This window comes from Rhipicephalus microplus, chromosome 8 (assembly GCF_043290135.1).
Source record: "Rhipicephalus microplus isolate Deutch F79 chromosome 8, USDA_Rmic, whole genome shotgun sequence".
In the NCBI taxonomy this organism is placed as follows: domain Eukaryota; kingdom Metazoa; phylum Arthropoda; class Arachnida; order Ixodida; family Ixodidae; genus Rhipicephalus; species Rhipicephalus microplus.
The window spans coordinates 3,061,955-3,082,757 of NC_134707.1; the positions used below are offsets into that span (position 1 = coordinate 3,061,955).

Sequence of the window (20,803 nt, forward strand, 5' to 3'; positions counted from 1 at the left end):
GCATCTATTTCAAAGTGCCTGGGGAGCAAGCAGTGCCCGGAGGACTTGGTCGTCGAAGTTTCGTGTGTTATGTCGTTCCGTTTATCCCCACCGCTCTAGTGGCTTGTTTCTGTGTAGAGCGTAAGAAAAAGAACTATGATCGGTGCAATTGTTGTCACGCTGTTACCCCTGTATCTTAGGTGGGTATTTTCGTGTTGTTTCGCATCTTGTAAGCCGACGCTCTGCTACGGCTTTCACCAGGGCCATGGAACTTAACAGTCGTCCGCCGCGGTGGAGCAGTGGTCATGCTGCTCTGGGCTGTTGACCGCAAGGTCGCGTGTCCGATTGTGGCGGCGGCAGCGGCGTCTCGATGGAAGCGAAATCGTGGAGGTCCGTGTACTCTGCGATGTCGGTGCACGTTAAAGAACACCCGATGCTCGAAATTCCTGTAGCCCTCCACTGCGGCGTCTCTCATAATCATATTATAGTGCGCGGGCATAAAACCGCAGATATTTATTATTATTATTATTATTATTATTATTATTATTATTATTATTATTATTATTATTATACATTTGACAGTAATGTAAACGCATGAAGAAAGATGCAAATTGTTGCAAAAGGTTGTAAAGATGGAAGCACGGAAACTGTCTGGAAATCGTGTGCGGCAGAGCGGAACCCGTTGTGGCAGCGATAAGCTGAGCGCGCGACACAGACGAACCCTTCAGCGTTCACTCCTGAGATGTCTGTCGCCCGGGTCAGAATCTTTTAGCCCTGTTGTGCCGAACCGATCTCGGAAGAAATTCACGGCGCCGTCAGTGCCCCGTTCTCGAGAACGTTCGCTCTCGGCTAATGCGCCTGCGATGCAGCCGTCGTCGTCAGATTCCGGCCAATCGCTCGAGTGCGAAACCGAACAAAGACTGCACGTGTAAGGATATAGTTCCGTCCTTGGTGCGCCTTACCTCGCGGTGGAGAACTTGCGCGTCCCGGCGTCGGTTTTTCAGCCTCCTATATAGCTAGCTTCTGTACAACGCGGCAAGCGAGTGATTGCTGCGAAAAGGGGGGTGGCAAGGCCGGCACAACACAAAGCCGCTTGCACCTAATCAGCTTCCGGGAGGACGACGCATAATCCTCGGTGTGTTTTGCTTGCCTTAGCCACGTTGGCTAAGACGAGAGCAAAGCTGCTCCTGCCGACTTGGCGGACACAAAGCTTCGTTGCTGTGTGCCGATGATGATGATGACGACTAGGACTGCGGAGGTGGCGAATCCCGGAGCGCGTAATGAGGAACCAACTGGCGCGTCGGCGCTGCTTTGTGGGCCGGCGTTGTAAGCTGATTACGGCTCTGGCGTCTACGCGCGCCCACAACGGATTGTCCCGAACCCCTTCTTTTGCCTGGCTTGACCCTTAGCTCGCGCATCGTCATTAGGAGCCCTGTTCGCCGCGCGTGTTTCTGTGCCACTTGCCCAGAGGCCTTCGTGCGAGAAGGCGTTTACTCTCCCCCAGCCGCTCTTATGCTTATCACGAAACATAGCGACAGCCGTCTCATTGCTTCAACGAGATTGTAAGTCTTTCGTACTTCTTTTTTTAAGGAAATGAAAAAGATGCCTCCTTGTGATGTTGACCAAATGCTATTGGCCATTAATAATTTGTAAGAGCGTATTGTACAAACAAAAGAAACACCTAGCTAAATCGGTAAGGTACATTGCCTTCACCTATAAGTACGGTAAGCGTTTACAGAATAACAAATGCGGAATTCAAGTAGCGACAACAAGACGAGCCATAAAGATGGCTGACGGCCCTGATTTGTTGCCATCCCATGTTGCCGACCAGCGAGCCCTAACCGCTGCGCTCAATGTTCACGATGTTATAGCTATGAACACGTTTTGCGCTGGTCTGAGAACTGACTAACCTTCCTGCTTGCCAGTTCTTTTTTTCCCCTCATTCACGCAGCGGTACGTGAGGAACCAATTCTGGCTTATGGTACGCGAGCAGACATCGGCTTTATGTCCGCGAATTCCCGAAAGCTGTTGCCACATTTGCGTAACATTTGTGCTCGGTGTGAATTAAATGTCATTTTCCGAGTCGCACGCTTTGCCAGACTTCCTGTGAATGTAACTGTCCAAATTGACGCGAGCGTTCATGTGGCATCTTGGGAATACAAAACGTTCACCCAACGGTCTTGTGCTCGCATGGTTGCTGCTCATGGGTCTCCTGTTGAAGGCGTCGTATATGTAGCCTCGCCGACGGCAACACTGAAGCTCTTCACTTTCACGGCTTCATTTGAGCTACGCTCGCATGAGCGCAGCTGTATGTCGAGCTCCAGTTCGACACGCCCAATATCCGAAAAGATCGTAAATAGACAGGGCTGTTCTGTAATAGGGCCACCTTGAACGTCTTGTAGCCAAGGTAGTGTTAGTATACCGCATGTACGTGGTGAGTAAACGCATGCGCATCACGTCATCTCTCCTGTAAAAATAAGGGACATGCCCTTACGCTGGGAAACGAAAGAATGGATGTGCGCCATGCTATGAACAAAGTCTATGTACGTTGTAATGACGAGAGAGGCTTTATTTAATAAGGAGGTGCAATGTTTAGCAAAATCCAGGATAGATCCTCATATGGAGTCCGCCACAAACTACCACGGTGAGAGGTTCCTTCCATTCTAGCTGTTCCAAAAAAGACAGTTGGCCAATTTCTTGTTGTAGAGCATCTGGAGCATGCAGAGTACCTTCAGTAGCTTCTTTAAGAGCAAGTATTATTGATGCTTATTTTATTGTTAAATGGGGAGCGCGAACAGACGCAAGCGCTTGTGCTTGGTCCTGTGGTCCACCGTAACATGGCGCGTTTCGGGTGTAGGTTTGAAAGCTCTCATTAATATTACAAATTCTTGATTTTTTCCTATAAGAAACAGCTATCGCTACACAAATTAAATCTTCTTTGTGTGTGGGGGGGAGAAGGGGGGATATAAAGGTATAACATGAGCCGCACGTCTATTTGTGATAAGTGTTGCATAAATGCCAACCGCTGAAAAGGTCAATACTTTCCAGTCAATTTCGTGAAATGTTTTCTGATTTATTACCATTATTTACCACCCGTTTTTTAAAAATTCGTGGAGGCTTTTTACATTTGTGGCACCACAGAGTGAATAGAGCGATAAGAAATAGTTCAGAAGGAAATGCAGGAAGGTTAACCAATCAAGGACAACCGGTTTGCGACCCTACACGTGCGAAAGGGAAAATCGAAAGAGGCATGATACGGGTGGGAGATACAGCACATGACAAACTACACACACGCAGCCAGTCATTCTAGGCGCTGCGCCGTGCTCCCAACCGGGCTGCAGAAATTAAGCGCCTCCTTTTTCTTTTAACCACTACCACTTCCACCAGCAGTCACTATGCCGCAGTACGCGACATCACTGTCACAGCCGCTTGTTCAAATTATATGAATTGCCTCAGAAATGTGTTCTAGTATGTTTAACTGTGATGTACTTTTGGATGAAGTGGCACTTTTCGCGTTTCTTCTCTCTCTCTCTCTCTCTCTCTCTCTCTCTCTCTCTCTCTCTCTCTCTCTCTCTCTCTCTCTCTCTCTCTCTCTCTCTCTCTCTCTCTCTCTCTCTCTCTCTCTCTCTCTCTCTCTCTCTTCTTTTTTCTTTAATCGCCCGTCTCTCTACGAAGCATACAGCAAACCGGTCGTTCATCTCATTGATTTCCCGTTCTTTCTTTTTGCCGTCGTGTCTCAATCGTGCGTGTCCGTTCATTGTTATTTTTGCCTTTTTTTCTTTTTTATTGCCTTTTTTATGCCAAATGACCTGTCGATTATTTATTGTATAATGTCGCGTTTCTCTCTTTCTTTTTTTCTCTTTACCGGATCGCATTAGGCATCAGGGCCATAATTTTTATAATACGCAGAAACTTGGATTTATTTATCTGTGTGAATGTGGTCAGTGGGAGGCCTCTGCTCACGTGCGTTTAATAAGAAAAAAAAAACAATTATCTGTTCTGTTGACTCCGCCGTTCATGAATGGCGTACATGTGACATTTCGAACTGAAAACTTACGAAGGCTGGCCATAAGCAGCAAAAAAAAAAAAGGAGTTCAGTTTGGAGAGAATGGGTTTTCACGAAAAGGTTACAAGTTGAGGGTGACGACGCGTCTTACAAAAAAAAAAAAGAAAAAAAAACTCCACAGGTACATTATCATTATCTGGTGCTATCTGGCGAACAAGCTAATTTCGGATTCGCAGTCCGATGAAGAGTGTGTGTGTTTTCGTGCAGAGGGCCATGACTCCTGCCACGGCTGCTCGATCTCCCTGTGCAGCGGCCGTGCTTCTGTGCTCGAGATGACGCACTTCCACCGCGCTCGTCGACGATGTCGCTATATCTCGTTGAGACGGGAAAGTGGGGTCGGATATTGTAATAAGGAGGGGGAATTGGCTAGAATCGGAAAGAAGTCACGAGAAATTCTCCTCTTTATTTCTCCTTTTTAGGTCCGACCTTTCAGTCTGCATTTCTGTTTTGTCCCTTTTACAGGACGCACGTTTTGGAGAGCAGCGAAATGGGGTTGAAGTGCAGAGGCCGTTCTCGGTCTGAAGCGAAAAAAACACGGTGCAGCCGCGAAATAACTGTTCTGCGTCTGATTGGGAGAAAGGGGAATAGAACGCACCTTCAACGGCTAAGGGATCTGGGAGAGTTCGCTTTTTGAGGGAGAGCATCCCTCTAAAAAGGAGCAGAGGGAGAGTCGCGTCGTAGGCGATGCGCAAAGCGTCTCTGCCTCTCTCCTTTTCTTGTATTTATATTTTTTTCAATAAAAGAACTGGCAGGTTGCGATGGGGGAGGAGGGGGGGGGGTGTAAGCGACTGTTGCCGACCTCACAGCGGCAACTGAAAGCCGCCGCAGCGCAAATGGAAATTGTGCCTTCAGGGGAGTTGTAAGTGGATGGACGAATCAGCGGGCCCCTGTTTCTACTTATCTATGGTTGCTTCTTTCTTTCTTCATTATCGCACAAGTTCCTTTCCACGTCGCTGCCTCCCATGAAATAAGCCCCACTCCGGGCAGTTGTTCGCCGAGCGTTGTTAAGGTCTTATCTTGCTCATAGTCGCTCAGTAAGCGGAAGAAAAAAAAAAGAAGACAGTCAATGTTTCTCTTTTTTGTGCATAGTTGACTGCGCAAGAAACAGAATCCATTTTCGGGGAACGCAAGTCGAATCGCGAGCAGATAAGAAGAATATCTCATGCCGGTGCTCCAGCATTTACCTCGTGTCTTGTTTGAAAAACGGGTCGAGCTAGTTCACAAACCGCATGCACATTATTACGATCGTCCTTAAGATATGCAGCGCCGTAACTGCGTAAGAGCTGTTGCAGGGACACAGAATGACTGTATAGGGAGGGCACACAAGGGGCTTCACCAGATAAGTGTTTCACGTTTGCTACCCTGTGCTGAAAGGGGGCGCTAAAGAGAAACAAGGATTAGTTTCAGATTGATAAACTGCAATCTGAAAACTGTAATGGCATAAGTTTCATTTTCATAAGTTCATTATTAGCGGAGAAAATTTAGGTTGAAGTTTCATTTTTAAATTTCGCGCCGTTATCTCCGCGCGTGACGTAAAAAAAATTTCTAATGTATTTTTCGTATTTTCGCGACATTCTGTCCATGAAATTTCCTGAAACTTCGTGAGCTCTATGTCACCCTCCGATGACAATTTACTTCAATTTTACGGATTAGAAGCTATGTAGGACTCAGTAGATGCCTCCAAAAATTTATGGCGTCACGGTGTCTGGGGCGGGAATCTCGAGGTGACGTCTCAACCCTCAGTTTCTTTAGCACGTTTTCTCGCGTATCACGTGTGGTGTCGCGCTAAGAAGGGTGTTTTCGCGATTGTGAAATGGTACTTTTGATGCGCAAAAAAAGCGTTTTGCTCTTTCGTGTCCCTTTAAGTGAAGGAAGAGAAACAGCAAAGTGTGTCGCATGAAGCGCCTTGTGATGCGCGTAGATTCCGTAGAATTTCATCTGGTAGGCGCCAACTGTCCAACTTGTTCATTACCACGGAAAATGAATGCGTGTTTGCTGTCTTGCTGGCTCGGAGCATTTTAGGTGCCAAGCATGCAGTTAGGGTCTTGGCTTTCGGCATCTAATGTCGTCACGATGTGTCATTGCACAAAAGTTGGTTGAGCTCCGCTATTCTCTACCGGTTTAATAACAACGGAGAAGGCAACGGTTGAAGCGCTGTTCGCTTGCACGACCAAGTGGAAAATGTAAACTTCGCCTTCATGGCATGAACACACATGATAACGAGCACGTGCATCTACGACCTCCAATCCACTCGAATCTTGGCAGGTGCCTTCCTTAGTGAACTGAATATGCAGCGCAGAAACGTTTACTCGTGGATTATGGAAATGGCCCATTGTGGGGAAAAAACTCAAAATGTCAACCGCTCTGATCACCCTTGAAAAAAAAACTGCAAGAACTTGACGGGCAAACTAAAATTTTTCAATACATGTCAGTCCACCGACACGTTGGGTGCTCAGTGCCGAGCCGTAGCGTTGCCGGTCTGCACAATAAGCTCGCAAATTAGGTGTGTTTGACCTAATTGGCGTGATTATGTTATTCGGTGTGAGATGTTAAACTTCGCATATACTAAGTACCGTGGGAAATAGCAAGGGCAGGCCTTGCAACTGCCACCGTTAAGCGTCGGCCCGCTCCAACTCCCAACATTTTTGTCATTTAAGCTCATACGTAAACGCTTGGCTAGCGCTCTGGGAAATTTAAAAGATCGGCTTTGGAAGAAACGAATGTGCGTCGAAAGCCTCTTTTATTTTTGCTTGAAAGGCGAGCGTGTGATGTAGACAGTATGCGATAAGAACAAGTGTTTTCTTACTAAGTCCCTCTCGACGCTACGCGCTCGCATTTCAGCTCTCGCTAATGACCAACACTCCCAATCAGCCATTTTTATGCATTCCTTAGTTAGGCGTCAAGATTACACAAGAAATGAGATTGGCCGAATATTTCCAAGCCAAAACCAAACCGAGAACACCAAAAGCTGTACAGCGCTATCTGACGTCTTGTGTTGGGTCGACGAAGTATAGGCTTCAGTCGCGTTGCGCTTGGTATGACGCAGGCAAAATAACACAGCTACCTGTAGCGTCAAAGAGAAGGGGAGACTGCTAGCTGAACGTCTAGCTGCTACTTCAGGGGTGGGTTGTCTTCCCGTCTTCCCAAGTAGCTTGCCGAAACCCCCTCGTTATGTGCAACCAACGAGCTCGGACTTCTACATTTTTCCTCTTGTTCTTCGAGCACCTTGATAATGATGATGATAGTAAAGCACGTCAGAGGCAAGATCGCGCATAAAAAAATTAAAAAGAGAGAGCAAGTAAGAATTAGTAAGAGAGAGAAGGAAAGGGAATAAATCGGAAGAAAATTGAAATAAAGAGAAAAATAAACTCTGAAAGAAAGAACGGGAAAACAGAACGGGAAAGAAAGAGAGCAGGCCCCGTACTTCCTTCAGACTTGGCAGCACTAGGCCGAACCTTTTTCCCCTCGATCCGTGTGTACGAAGAGTGCAGGGGAAAGGAGTGCCCGGCTGCTTGTCGTCGTTCGCGATTTGACGGCCGCGGGAGACGTCGATGACGTGGCAGCGTCCCTGGTCGCTGTTTGTTTTCCGGGTCCAGCCGCGCGGAAGTTTGCTGTTGCAGCCCCGGGGCGCACAGCGAGTGGAACTCGTGCCTTCCCTTCTTCGGCGCCCCTTCTGTTCTCTTTTTTCCCCCGTTTCCTCGCTTTTTCGCAGCGTTTGCTCGGCGCAACGGACCGTGATGTGGAAATGGCGGCGCTCCCTTCTGGCCGCGCAGGAAGCGAGGGGTGCCTGCGAGTGAAAAAGTTGACGCAGGGCGCTGCGTTGATCACTGCATCCGTTGTAGGGGTCGCTGTATGTCGCCCCGTGTCACGCCCGAGACAAAGAAATACTGCGACGTAAGCAGTGGGGCCATGAGAGTATACCGTATCGAAATTGTGAGGTCCCTAACAGCACGTTCAAAGTCCGCCGCAGTGAAGCAGTGGTTGTGTAGCTCGGCTGCTGACCCCGAGGGTTCTATCCCGGCACCTTGGACGGAGGCGAGCTGGCCCCTGTGCTGTGCATGCTCGTAAGATAACGCCACTTTGTCGAAATATCCGGAACCCTCCAACACGGCGTCTGTCATAATGAGGGTTTTGGAACGTAAAACTGCAAATAGTATTAAGCAGCTGCGTACATGCTGATTATGCCACATGTGTGCTGCCTATGTGTTTAACTGCATACTCCTTTCTATCCTGATGTTATTAACGGTTCCGTCCGTCCTGTGTTCAGAACTACATCATAAAGGGACCATCTCCTCGGAGAAGTTCCAACCGCCTGCCGTCAACCAGTGCTGCCTTTGTACGAGAGGCAACACTATTCTGGCCCCTTTGCGTATACACCAGCAGCGTGATGGCATGCAGAATGTGTGCTGGCGTGGCGGGACCCATTAGAGGTCGATCGATCCGAGTCCATTGTCTCCAAGAGCTTCCGTTGAGCGGATCGATTGTCATTATTCACTGTTGCCGCCGCGTCTGCTAGTACCGCTTGCCGACTTTCGCTCCAGCCAGATTGGCTGACAGATTGCGTCCGACTTTGGGAGCCGTCGGAAATGCTCGCCTTTGCGTGGCATCGCCTTGTCTTCGAAGAAGAACCCGAATGGAGAAAAAAGTGGGCCGGGTTTGAGCCGGACTGCTTCTTCCTTCACTTCGGCTACGTTTGCCGCCAGAGGTGGCTTGATCGGACTCAGCGGAGCTGTTGATTGCCTTGAACCGCTCTTGGATTTCTCGTATGCGTGCTGTTGCGTAACGAAAGCCGCTTATAGCTCGTTGCTCTTTTTTTTTCTTCTCTTTTCGGCTTGGAATTTCATTGCAACATTACGAGTTGTTCTTTCTTCAGAGTGAAATATGGCGTCACACTAATTAGCGATAATTATGGTCTTGCGCAAACGGGTATTGCCTACACTTTCAATAGGTAAAATTATTTATTGGAAATATGGGTAGAGAGGTGCACAGCAGAAGAAAAAATCTCTTTAATGAAATGCGAGCCTTCTTCTCGATGTGCTGGGGGATGATAATGCATTCACTAGTAAATGAATCACATCACCTACAGCCGCACACACACACGCACGCATACACAACACTTCTTGCATTCTATTAGCCCGTTTACAATGTATATAGACAACGCCGCAATAGCACTTAGAGCCCCGAACTCGTAAATTACTTAACATCGAAATAAATAGGGCTAGTTTTTTCCAGTTTGGTATTCTCAAACACCTGGCTTACTTCAAATGAGACGAGCAAGGCGAGCGCACACGCTTTGCGTTCTTCCCCTTGTTCCCCTGAGCGCAAAAAGTTTACACAGGATGAGAGCCATCTTGCTGTTTTTTTTGTTTCTTAAACGCCGACGTTCTGGCCCTCCTTTGAAAGTTTTCTGCACCTAACGTAGTTTCGCATTGCCTCCGAGATCAGAATTTCTCTCTCTCCCGGGATCGTCTTGTTATCACATCATCCTTTGAAGTCACTGTATCTGGTGACGTCATGCGGTAGCGTCATCACGTGATGTCTTTTTTGCCTCACTCAAGTAGGCGTTGACGCCGCCTTGGGACCCCTACGCGGACGTTCCATTTTCGCCTTTAATGGAACATCTAAAGCCTTCATAAGCATGGCATCGAGCAAGTATAGCCGATCGCCAAAACTGGGCTCGCTTCGTCCTCAGCGCTGTAGGCGTTCCCCACCGCATTTCTTATCATCGCTGATTCCCCTGGCCCTTCTCGAGTGGCAGCCTGCTCATGCCAATAAAATGCTCGGTGACTCTGCCCCGCAGCTCTCGAAAGTTCTCGTCTATTGCCCTTCGTGGATTTCATCTTTTTTTTTTTTTTTTCTCGGCCGCTAACAAGCTTCCACGTCCCAGTTTGAGCCCGGGGGCTCCGAGCGAAAAACCTATTACGACCTGGGCACACTTATGCTTTTCACTTCTCCTTGGTCTCGAACAAGATTTACCGCTCCTTCGTCGAGTCAAATGTACCTTCTCTTTTTGTCGTTTTCGCGCGAGCACCGCAATGCCTGCACTTGTCACAAGTTATCTTCGCCGAACTCGGCAATGCCATCTCGCGAGCGCCACTGTCGGCTCACCAAGGTTTGCACGGATGGTCGGACCCGCAGTTTTCCCTCTGGACTCGGCAGGTTTGTCTCGTCGTATTCGCGATCTCTTATTTTAAACGCCGCTAGCATTCCTTCATCCAGTGCGACAGTTGTATCTGACCGGTGATGGCACCCGCGTATTTCGCGGCTCTGAATCTGCGCTCGTCAGCGTTGCGCCTATCCACCTCCTTCTCTAGACTCGGGACGATGATTCCTTGCGACTTGCTGACGCTTTCACCGAAGAAGAAACAGAAGGAAATGCGGGGAGCAGTGCAGGACAGTCGGTTTGCTACCCTACACTTGGGAACAAAATGGGGGAGATCGTGAGGAAAGACAGCGCACAACTGATGCAGTCAGTCACAGTACACCACCCTGGCGTGGTTCACAACATCACTGTCACAGCCGCTTGTCCAAGTTCCGTTCATGTTGGGAAACCTCAGTTGCGCCTTGGTCAGCCGCGATGGCCTTTGTCGACTGCATGCAAGAATAGTTTCAGGGGGCATCTGTCAAGGTGTGCTAGAATAGACGCCAATGACTGTCTCTGAACGTTGTTCGCAGAAAGCAGGGAGGACATATATGTCCAGTCGAAAGGAAAGCAGAAAGATGTGCTCCCACCAAAAAGTTTGCTTTCTGAGTCTGCGCGCACGCATAAACCATCGAACAACACTTCGCTGCTTTAATGACAGGATGCAACGCACCATTCGCACCGCGTATGCGCTCCCGCTCTTTCCTTCTCTTTGATGGAGGAAGGCTGCCTACACGCGCCAACTGCAGCCTTGAATAAAAGTCGGGGAACGATGGCTCCAGCAACATAACATATAAATTAGGTAACAACGCTTATTTCACGCCCAATTCACTAGAAAGGAAATAATCAGGAAGCAGGTTACAGCGAAATACGGATGTTGATTGATTGACGGGTTTTCTTCTTTTTAGCCTGTGTGTAGTCATAAAATGAATGCTGTGCGTGATGCTTGTCATGCCCGTAAAGGACTTCGTAAGTATAGCAATCAATAATTGTTTACTCCATTTCGTGTTTCTCAAACTAGTTAACATTTAGGAGAGTTGCTGCTGTAGCTTTAAATTCGTCGGAAATATCGAAACGAAACGGTATACGAGCGTAAGGGAGACGTTACAGCCGTGGCCACGTCTTTGTATAGAGCTCGCGAGCAGCCGGTCTTTTGCTCTCTTGCCGGCGAAACCTGTTGGCAGTATTGGGCTCTGACTTGCTCAGCCTGACAACTAGGCCTCGCAGGCTCTTGGTACAGCACTTCAGAGTCAGAAACTTACCCAAGGTTTTGCCACGCATAGCAAAAACCAGCTGCCTGCGCGGTATACACAGCACTTCAGAGTCAGAAACTGACCTAAGGTTTCGCCACGCATAGCAAAAACCAGCTGCCTGCGCGGTCTACACAGACGTGGCCGCGGCTGTACACGAAATGGCGCCTGTGTCTGTCTTTCTTTCTCTTCTCCCATTTTGTGGTCCTGTTTACGATATAATTGGTGGTTCCCAGGTTTTGTCAGTGCTTTCGGGATCGTCGTTCAAGAAAGATATTTTTCTTATTTAGGAAAATAAAAGAAAAGAAACTGTGAAAAGGCCGTAGCCGATTGCCATTTATAGTATAAGGCATGTATTTTTACAATCAAAAGACTGTAAATTGGAAACAGTGTTCCCGATTTAAGTCACAGTTTGCGTTGGCGAGTTCTATGTAAATAGGTTGTCTTCTTCCTATTTTTTTTTCGAACGTGTTATGCTTGCAAATGGTTCGCATCCTCTTTTTGAAAAAAATTATCGGTAATCATTACCAGAAGGGGCATTTTATCAGCTATATTTATTGTGTAAGAGTGCACTAAAGACCGTAACAGTACGGGCAAAGAAGACGCCTCTGGAGCACTGCGAAGCGTTTTCTCCGCAGTCATACGATTGTTTGGAGACTTGCTAAGTCTCGCCTGAGGTTTTCTGTGTGACCCGCAATAACGCAGCGTAGGCTGCGGTGCGTTGCCGGAGATAAATCGGCCTCTTTTCTGCTCGCAGTTGCTGGACGTCAAGTACGGCAGTTACGGCGCCCCACACCTCGCCCCGCTGACGCAGACCAACTACACGTTCCGGCCGGCCAGCCTGCGCCCCCAGGACCACCCCGCACAGCAGCGCACCCCGCAGCCCGCCACCTTGCACCACGCCGGCTCGGCTGGCCGCCGGTCTGCGCCAGGCACGTCGCAGCGTCCGTCGCACAAGTCTTCCAGCAGCCGCACGGCGTCGTCGCGCCGCTCCCACCGCGGGGCCAACAGCGAGCAGTTCAACCCGATCTACGAGGAGGTGTCGGGCCGCTCCAAGTCGAGGAGGGGCTACCGCCACCACGACAGCGAGGACAGCGAAGAGGACGAAGCGAGGAGCCTGGGCAGCGAGGACGAGTTCGCTGAGGATGAACTCAGCCTGGGCGAGTACCCGAGGCCGGCCGAGTCGGCCAGCAGCAGCCTGCAGGGCTCCACGGGCGGCGACCTGTGCCCGCCGGACGCCGAGCCGAGGTCCGGCCGGCGGACCAAGCCGAAAGCCAAGCATAGCCACTCGCTCGAGCGCAACCGCAACAATGCGACTGGACTGCAGGCCAAGCACAACTACTACCTGAGCAAATCGGCGCTGGCGTTCGATCAACGCAACCCGGGTCCGTACAGCTCGGTCGACTTGATGCAGCACCCGCACCAGGACAGTTCGCCCCCCGAACCGGCTCCCGGCGCAGTCAACTTCGGCGCCGCGTCGCAGGCCGGTTTCATGATGGGGCCTGACTGCCAGTACCCGCCGGCGACCAGTGCACCTTTCTCGACCTTCTTGCCGTGCGGCGCCGTCCAGGAGGACAACGCGGCCGAAGGAGACGCGGAGAACATTTATGCGTCCATCGACGACGACGAGGTCGCGGCGGGACCGTACACCATCGGTGGCGGCGGCGCCAGGGTAGCCGCAAAGCCAGGACAGGGTGCTCGGACAGTGGCCAAGGAGGCAGCCGTGGTGCCGTCGTACGGTGACATTAGGCCCGTTTTCCCGGCCGACCAAAGTAGTCGGACTCTGTGCACGTGATGGGCGCGTCCAAGTGTGCGTGTCGTGTGCTCGTCGTGCGTGGCGACACACTGACTCGTTGTGCGAGGGCTGAACGTGGCGTTTTGTTTTTAACCTGAGCCACAGGATGTTTTACCGTGTGTTCTTTTTCCTAATTGCCAGCGTATCTGCCAGTCGAGCAGGCAACGCTGTTTCGCCGCCTCATTTGTCGTCGAATGAGGCGTCCCGCAAAATAAGTCCACTTGTCCTCGATGCATCGAAAGCGATACCACCCTAGTCGTCAAGAACTGTTTCTCGCAGAGTCGTCTTTCGATTTTTACTCTTCCCTATCTGCCTTCATTGAGGGCCACGTGGCCGGTGCTCGAGTCAAACCGGCGAGCAGATGGCGTGCACCACCGAGAGCAGCTAATCGCAATAATCACTCCCCCGCACGGAGGCTACGCAATATGCGCACCCACTCTCTTCATCCGTGTTGGGGAAGTATGTTACTTTTTTTTTTCTTGTAGAAATCATTCTCTTTCCCGAACCCCCTTCCCAACACGCGGTGACCTTTAGCCGTGCTGTCCTTGGACAACCTGTCGGTTTGGACATCGTCTCACGGTTGTGGGCGAGTCTTGCGCCTTCGGCGTACTCTAGTAGTAGTAACGTATTGCGCTAATTTAACTATCTCACAGAAACTATGCAGTGAATGAGTGTGCGTGTATACAGTTGTGTTGCACTCTAGGCAAGCAGGGCTGTCAGAGGTCTTTCTAACGCGTCCTCGTTCTGGGGCAAGTGATGCTCGCTGTCGAGGGGGAGCATATCAACGTTCTCATAGTTTCTCGCCCTCTCTCTTTTTAGGGGAAAGAGATCGCGTCATTCTTTCTTGACTGGCAGCGCAACGCTGCCGTAAAAGCTCGGTAAGCAGACACTGAAGATGAGAATATCGGGGCCACACCCTAGAGTAACATGCATATTACTTGTGTATGTTCTTTATTCTTTATTGAGAAATAGCTGCGGAGTGGTTGTAAGGAAAGGGAAATGAAGAGAAAAGGGTGTCGTCTCTCTCTCTCCTTTGGTTAAAGACGCGTAAGCAGAGGGTTACAGCTTGGGAAAAAGGCTTCTTTAAAACAGCAGACTTGGTCACAATTGATTCCACTCTTGTATAGTACGAACAAAAGCATGTTACTCTATGGGTAAGGGGCATGTTACCGTACCCATCGGCTGTGCACCTTGAAAATGGTTGGCACTTCATTCGTCACAAGCATGGCCTCCTTTGACACGATATAGCGACAAAATGTATGCTTTTTTGGCATAACATTAAAAAAAAAGCCGTGCTTCTTATTTTTCGAATATGTTGGCCCATAATGTTTACCGCGACTCAAGTGCCATACAGTTTCCTTTCAAGCGAGAGCAAATATGCGCTTTACCAGAGCAGCGTAACATTCCCTTTCATCTTTAACGATCAAAATCTTCGTCGTGAAATCATATGCCCGTATCATTGTATAATGAAGAGTGTGCACTTAGACACAGACATCATACTCGCGCCGTTGGCAATACCCGAACCGGTAGTTTAATGCGGACAGCATTCAAGTATGAAAATGTTTACTGGCGCTTCTGCGCGGCCAGCCTTTTTTTTAAGTAAAGTATTCAAATAATTTGAATAACGTGCTATGCCCAGCGGTCATACAGCAAGCCCAGCGCAGCGGCCAGCTCTCACTTCTCAAGATGGCCGACGACGGGCTGCTGAGAAATGCGCTGTTCCGAATTGAGCGGCGTTGGTGTGTGCCCCCCGAGTGCTAGGCGGCAGTCTCTCTGGTCGCGACGCCTGTTTAGTATGCAAGATGTGCGTTAACGACCCCAAGGAACCGGCCGACGATGGCGCACTCGTAATGAGCCCCGCACGTGACGCTTAATTGCTTCTGCCGGAGAGAACCAACCCTTGTGATACTGTTGACAACCTTTGCGCGCATGTGTGCAACCCTCATTCCTCTCTCCCTGCGCTTTTTTCAAATCAAATTAGACCCAGCGAATCGGGAAAGAAAGCTTTCGAGACGGGAAAGGCCTCTCTCTGTATTAGAAGCTAGTCGTGCAAAAATGGACTCAAGAGAACAAGATAGCCAGTGCAGCTGCAATACCAGCTACATACTGAAAGATGGATAGCTAATAGGCCATCTTAAGCCTCACTGCAATTTATAATAATCGATGTCTGAGCTGGTTCGTAATTGTTAATTCTATATGAAAGACTAGAGCTAACACGGAGTCAAAAGACACCACACATGGCGTTGTCTTGTCTTGTTTTCGCGTTGGCAAGGCCGGTCTTTCTTTTTTTTTTTTTTTTTTTTGAGGATCGTTTTAGTTTTGACGTAGCCGGCGAAACGGGCAGCTTTGCGAAGACATCGTCGGTGATAATTACGGTGCAGATTACATTGCTCTCAGAACAAGATGGCGCCTTAGGGGAATGCCTGTGTCAAGCCGGTATGCTCGTCTGCCCTGAACTAGCCGCTTTCTTACGCGCCTAATGTAAGGTGCGTTCAGTTTTTGATAGTTTTTGATAACGTGAAAGAAGCTTAAAAAAAACTGCGTTTCTGTTTGCTTTGTTTAACCGTCTGTGGTCTACGCGAGATTTCGTCATGCAATGCGTTGAATCGCATTCCGTGTTCGACGCTTTATTTTAAGCTGGCATAGATGCTGTTTGCAATGTTGCCCGAAATAGTAACATACGCGCTAGTGAAATGGCATGACAGTTTTCGATTAATTAACTCGCATAAAAAAGAAACGAAATGCCCGAACCAACGCCTCCTTTATTTCATCCAATGCCAGTGCAAACGCGCGCTCTTCAACGGGAGCCGGCAGTCCGCCTTAGTTCAGAGAATGGTCGTGATGTGACGCCACTGGAGGGGTAGGGCTGCTTGCATCACACGTTCGTCCGAGTGCTTTTCCACGGAATCGTGATAGACGCGTGTCCATCTCCAATGTCGTACGCCTGTCAGATTTGTTCCGTCATGCTCCTTCTTTGTGGCTGGAAGCAATGCCGCCGCCACTTCGCAGCGCTAGTTATGCAGCGGCGTCACCGCGACGCGTTCTTATTGGTTGCCCGCGTATCGCCACAAACGGCGACATGAGACCGTATCACTTACAGAGCCAGCGTGACCACCAACATTGTGATAACGAGAAATGCAAGATACCGCCCCACGGATCTCTTCACAAACGAAGAAAAAATTACTTCATTTTATTCCCGCCGTGAGGCACTGCGAAAAGGGCTCTCTTTCCCATGAGCACGAAGCACAGGCTAAGGCTGGGTGATGGGAGGGAGCGGGAAAGGGCTAGAGGAGAGGGTTGGATCGGGCGCATCTGGCTGGAATTGATAAAACAGAGGAGGCGTTGCCCGAACCCATGTGTGCCGCACTGACAGGCGCTGCTGCCGTGCCTTCGCATTCGCAGATAAGTTTGTTGTCTCAATTCCTTTACTGCTGCGCTGCGCCGTTTCAGTGGATAGCTGGCGTTTTTGTGTCTTGTTCTCTGGCGTCCGTATTTGCATGCCTTGCCTCATTTTGCGACAATTTTCAACCAGCTCAGCTTTGTGGGCCTTCTAATTGAATAGCTTCACCTACATCTCCTTCGAACGCAGCTGTACTTTCGAATGCCTCCCGACGAAGTAAAGCGAACTCGGAACTATGGCGTGAACGACAGTTGCCGCGTTTCGAATTTCTTTACCGGTGCATTTCTGTTTTTCCTCTCGTCAGTAATTTTTATCGATAGTTAGCGTGGTGCACTTTTTCGTTCTCTTGGCATATCTTGTCCGTTCATGCATTTCTCTCGCTGCACAAATACAATGACAACGCGTTGTTTTTAGGCTACGGAACAAGTATTATCTCCGTGTTGTAAAGAAGCTCGCGAGTCTGAAAAAATTGAAAGCAAAGCAGAGGCCCCGAGGAAACCCTTGCAGTCTTGTAGTGCTCAAGCGTGAATGAATGCGAGTGATCAGAAACCTCGTCACCACTCGCGATATTACCTTAGAATCAGTTGCGTCATGGATGTATGCGGTTCAGTCTGGGCTAATTTAAATTCCCGTGTGTCTTGTCCTTGCGTATTGTTGTGTTTCAAGTGCAGAAACTTACTTGGTCGCCAGTATTGTTTGCGAAGATAGGCGTGCTATTTTTTTTTTTCGCTACACGAGCAAAGCCATGGCGCAGTTACGAATTTTTCCCTTTACCTGCAGTACGCGAATTTCAAAACAATAATATGTATATTTATTCAGTATAACGACGACGTTGGACGGTCTCACGTGACATGTTCGTGTGATCTCAGTGCGTGCCATTGCCGGTAAGTCTGCTGTGACGATAGAGACGACTACACTGGTTACAGTTTATAAGCGCTTGCTAACGATTTCGTCGAACCGCGTGAACGAGAAGAGTTTGTCTAGATATTTCTCGCGGTGAAACAACTGTTCTTTTTTCTTCCTCTGCTTGTTCTCTAATGGAATTTGTTGCTGCTGAACAGAACTTGTACAATGGTATATGCATTCTTCTAGAAATTTACTTGATTGCTGCAATTTTACATCACCTGATGGGTGCAGAGTTTTAGCGTATATGTCTTGCCTTTCCAACTCTACTCAAATTTGTCGCTGAGAAACCGTTATCGGCTGTCGGAGGAGCGTTTTTGTATCCTATTACACCATTGGTGAACTCTTTTTATTCTTATTTTAGAAAAAATGCTCTGCAGTGTGAGCTGGAGCAATGTCTGCACAAAACCTTTCCCCGAAATCAATTTTTTTCACGAAGCAATATCGATTATTACGTCGTTTTTTAAATCGAGCACGCTTAACCTTAATTTTTCGCGAAAATGTTAACAGTCCTCTTGGGAAACGTACTGCACAAGAAGAAAGCTTGCTGCTTGGTTTTACTTGCAACCAGAACAAAAAAAAATTGCCGCAAGGTGGAACCAACTCTGCCTGCTTCCAAATTTTGTTTTCGCTTAACGAAACGGAGGCCGCATTTACTTTCTTGGCGTCCACACGTCGTGATCGCGCTGACTGCGAAATATGTCACGGCGGCACAAAGGCTCTAGTCATCAGTTGATTTTTTTTTTTCCCCTGTGTGGACGCCGCTTTGTCATTGTGGGTTTATCTGCGTCACTTATCTCGGTGTGGCTGGGGTAACGCGTGCCGCAGCGAAATTTTAGATGCTGCCGTCGCGTACGCAGCGAACCAAACATTGGCAGAGGTTCGCACTATTCTTCCGCCAAGCTCGCGGAGACATGTCACGACGATGCCTCAAGCATATTGAATTTTCTTCACTCTGCGGCTTTCTCTCTATTAGTGTGAGCGTAAGACTTTAATCTCGTCGGGGACTCTTTTGACGTGTGACCATTGCTTCTCGCTCCGCCCTGTGGATGGATTCATCTTTACCAATGAAACAATGAGTGAGTTTTTGTCTCGATCCGCGTTCTTTCGCAGTGCTAGAGATGCTCCTGCGATGTTAGACTTTTTCAAGTGTCCCGCTTGCGACGTGTCTTTGTGCTTCTGGTTTGACGTGAAACTACCAGGAGGTGTAATGTGAAGCCACGCGTTTTCCTAACATGACTCTCTTAGAGCCTCCGTTCAGTGCGGCACTGTTCCTCGAGAGCGGCTGCACATATTTCCGCAAATGTTGCCTGCTCCAAGCCCCATGTGGGAAATGCACGCGAGGCAAGGCTGGTACATTCATTTATTGAGACGAAGCTGCACGAACCGGCCAACGATTTTGAATTAGTGTAGGGCAAACATTTGTTGTTCTTTATTGCTCCGCCACTACCAATTCTGTTCTGTGTTCTTGGCGAGCCACTTGTGCATTGCGGCCTACAACGACGTCGCAGTTGGCGCGGTGGCTCCGCAAACGTCTCTTTTAAGCGGGTCGCATTCTGAGATGCAATCTGACGTTGCTATCTGCGCGAGACGCCGTGATAAGAGCTGCTCTGACCATCCGCCGCGCTGGTCAAGTCGTTACGATGCTCGGCTGTTCACCTGAAAGTCCGGGCTTTGGTGCCGGCTGCAATTTTGATGAAGGCTCCATGTGGTTGGCAGCCTACGGCGTGTATCGTAATCGTAAAACCACAGAAGTTATCAAAACTGTTCTGAACAGCTTCCGTAAGTAGTGGAAAGGGAATGCTACATGCATGACTGTGATGGGTGGGCAAGTAAAAGTAGGTGAGTTCTGGTGGCCTAAAGATATGCCAAGGGTATGCGTTAACTTATCGTGCCATCGTCATCACACTTCGGAGCTTCGCAATCACCATAGATCCCCCCCCCTATAGCTCGTCATGCGTCGCTTTTTAAGTGCGGGAACGATTTCGTTGGCCGTCAAGCTTGCATGACACAATCAGAAGCAATCAGAAGTTTGCTTGGCAGGCAAAATACCAGGCGTGACACTCAGTGTCTGTCATTAACAAAACTCTGCTGGCATCTGTCAACTTCTCTCGTGACAGTAAGGCTGACTGTTGCCGATAATCCAGAATTTGCACGTTCCCTTAAAAACATATGTTGGTGGCCAGTCAAGACGCCGCACGCCCGTATGATGAAGGCCTTAGCTTGAAAAAATCGTGTAGCCCATTTTACAGTATACGACAGGAAGGCATCTCGGAACGCGACCCGCGCGCTGTTTTATTGACACGGCGCCAACGCGACTGCTCATCCTTTTACGCGCATCTTTGTTGACCTCCCAAGTTAGAGTGCCATCTGTCGCAAGCGTTTGTGTGTAATTTTATTGAACTCTTGAAGGACAGGCGGCTGTGTTCACTTTGTGTTTCTTCAAATGCGAGTGAGTATTTCGGTAAGAGTGTGACCTCCACTGCAGTGCGCGTGTTTTTGAGTGACTGCTTGTGCGCATGCCTGAATCACTTTTCGGGATGGTGAAGACCACGAAGAGCCACAAAGAAATATGTCACTTCTCATTTCCTTACCTCATTCTGTTTCGAGTGTTTCCCTTTGTTCTTTTGTACATATAAGTGACAGAGATACGAGACGAAAATATTAAAAGAAAGAAACATCTCAACTGTAGTCTTCTTTCCTCTGTGCGTTTTCTTTCGTGCGCTGATGCATGCCACGAGACATTTTTTACGTTCCCCCTCACCAGGTCGCTTTAAAAACGCTTTTGCTTCACACTAGGTGCCGTATGGAGACGCAGAGAATTTATAAGGGGCAAAGCACCTCGCGTTGTCGGCGTTGTACTTCCCCACATGCCTGGCTTCAGGATTGGCGTCGCTAGTGCTTCATCAAAGAAACCTGCCCCAAAACAACTACCTCCTTCATCACCATCTATCTCTCCTTGCCCGGTAGCAGCGATTTTACTGTGGAAAACACCGGAGCATGCTCTCGTCGTCGCTCGCTGAAACGCTGGCGAAATCCCACATACCATAGCCAGCTTTATAGCATATTGAGCAGGTGCGATCTCCTAAGTGAAGTTTTCCTCCTCTTGTTCTCCTGGCGTCTTGATGTGTGTGTCCCAGGTGCTCTTTCTTTTGTTCTTTTTTAGGAGTGAAGCTGCTTAAGCCGTGGGTCGTGCGTCCGCGATGTATGAGTAGTAGTAGTGGGTAGCCACTTCCACGGCCGGACTAGGGGAGCGGCATGCACGCAC

At 49.0% G+C, this 20,803-nt stretch overlaps 1 protein-coding gene across 3 annotated transcripts in view; it reads left to right on the plus strand.

Annotated features, from left to right (window-relative positions):
- The window catches only part of LOC119165140 (putative Hedgehog signaling attenuator pxb), a 665,846-nt gene extending 645,625 nt beyond the window's left edge, over positions 1–20,221 (plus strand). For all 3 annotated transcript variants that reach the window (XM_075870781.1, XM_075870780.1, XM_075870783.1), the window contains one exon: positions 12,195–20,221. In XM_075870781.1, coding sequence (XP_075726896.1) covers positions 12,195–13,232 — 1,038 coding nt within the window. In that variant the 3' untranslated portion in view covers positions 13,233–20,221. The remainder of the gene's footprint in view (positions 1–12,194) is intronic.
- Positions 20,222–20,803: the final 582 nt, after the last annotated feature.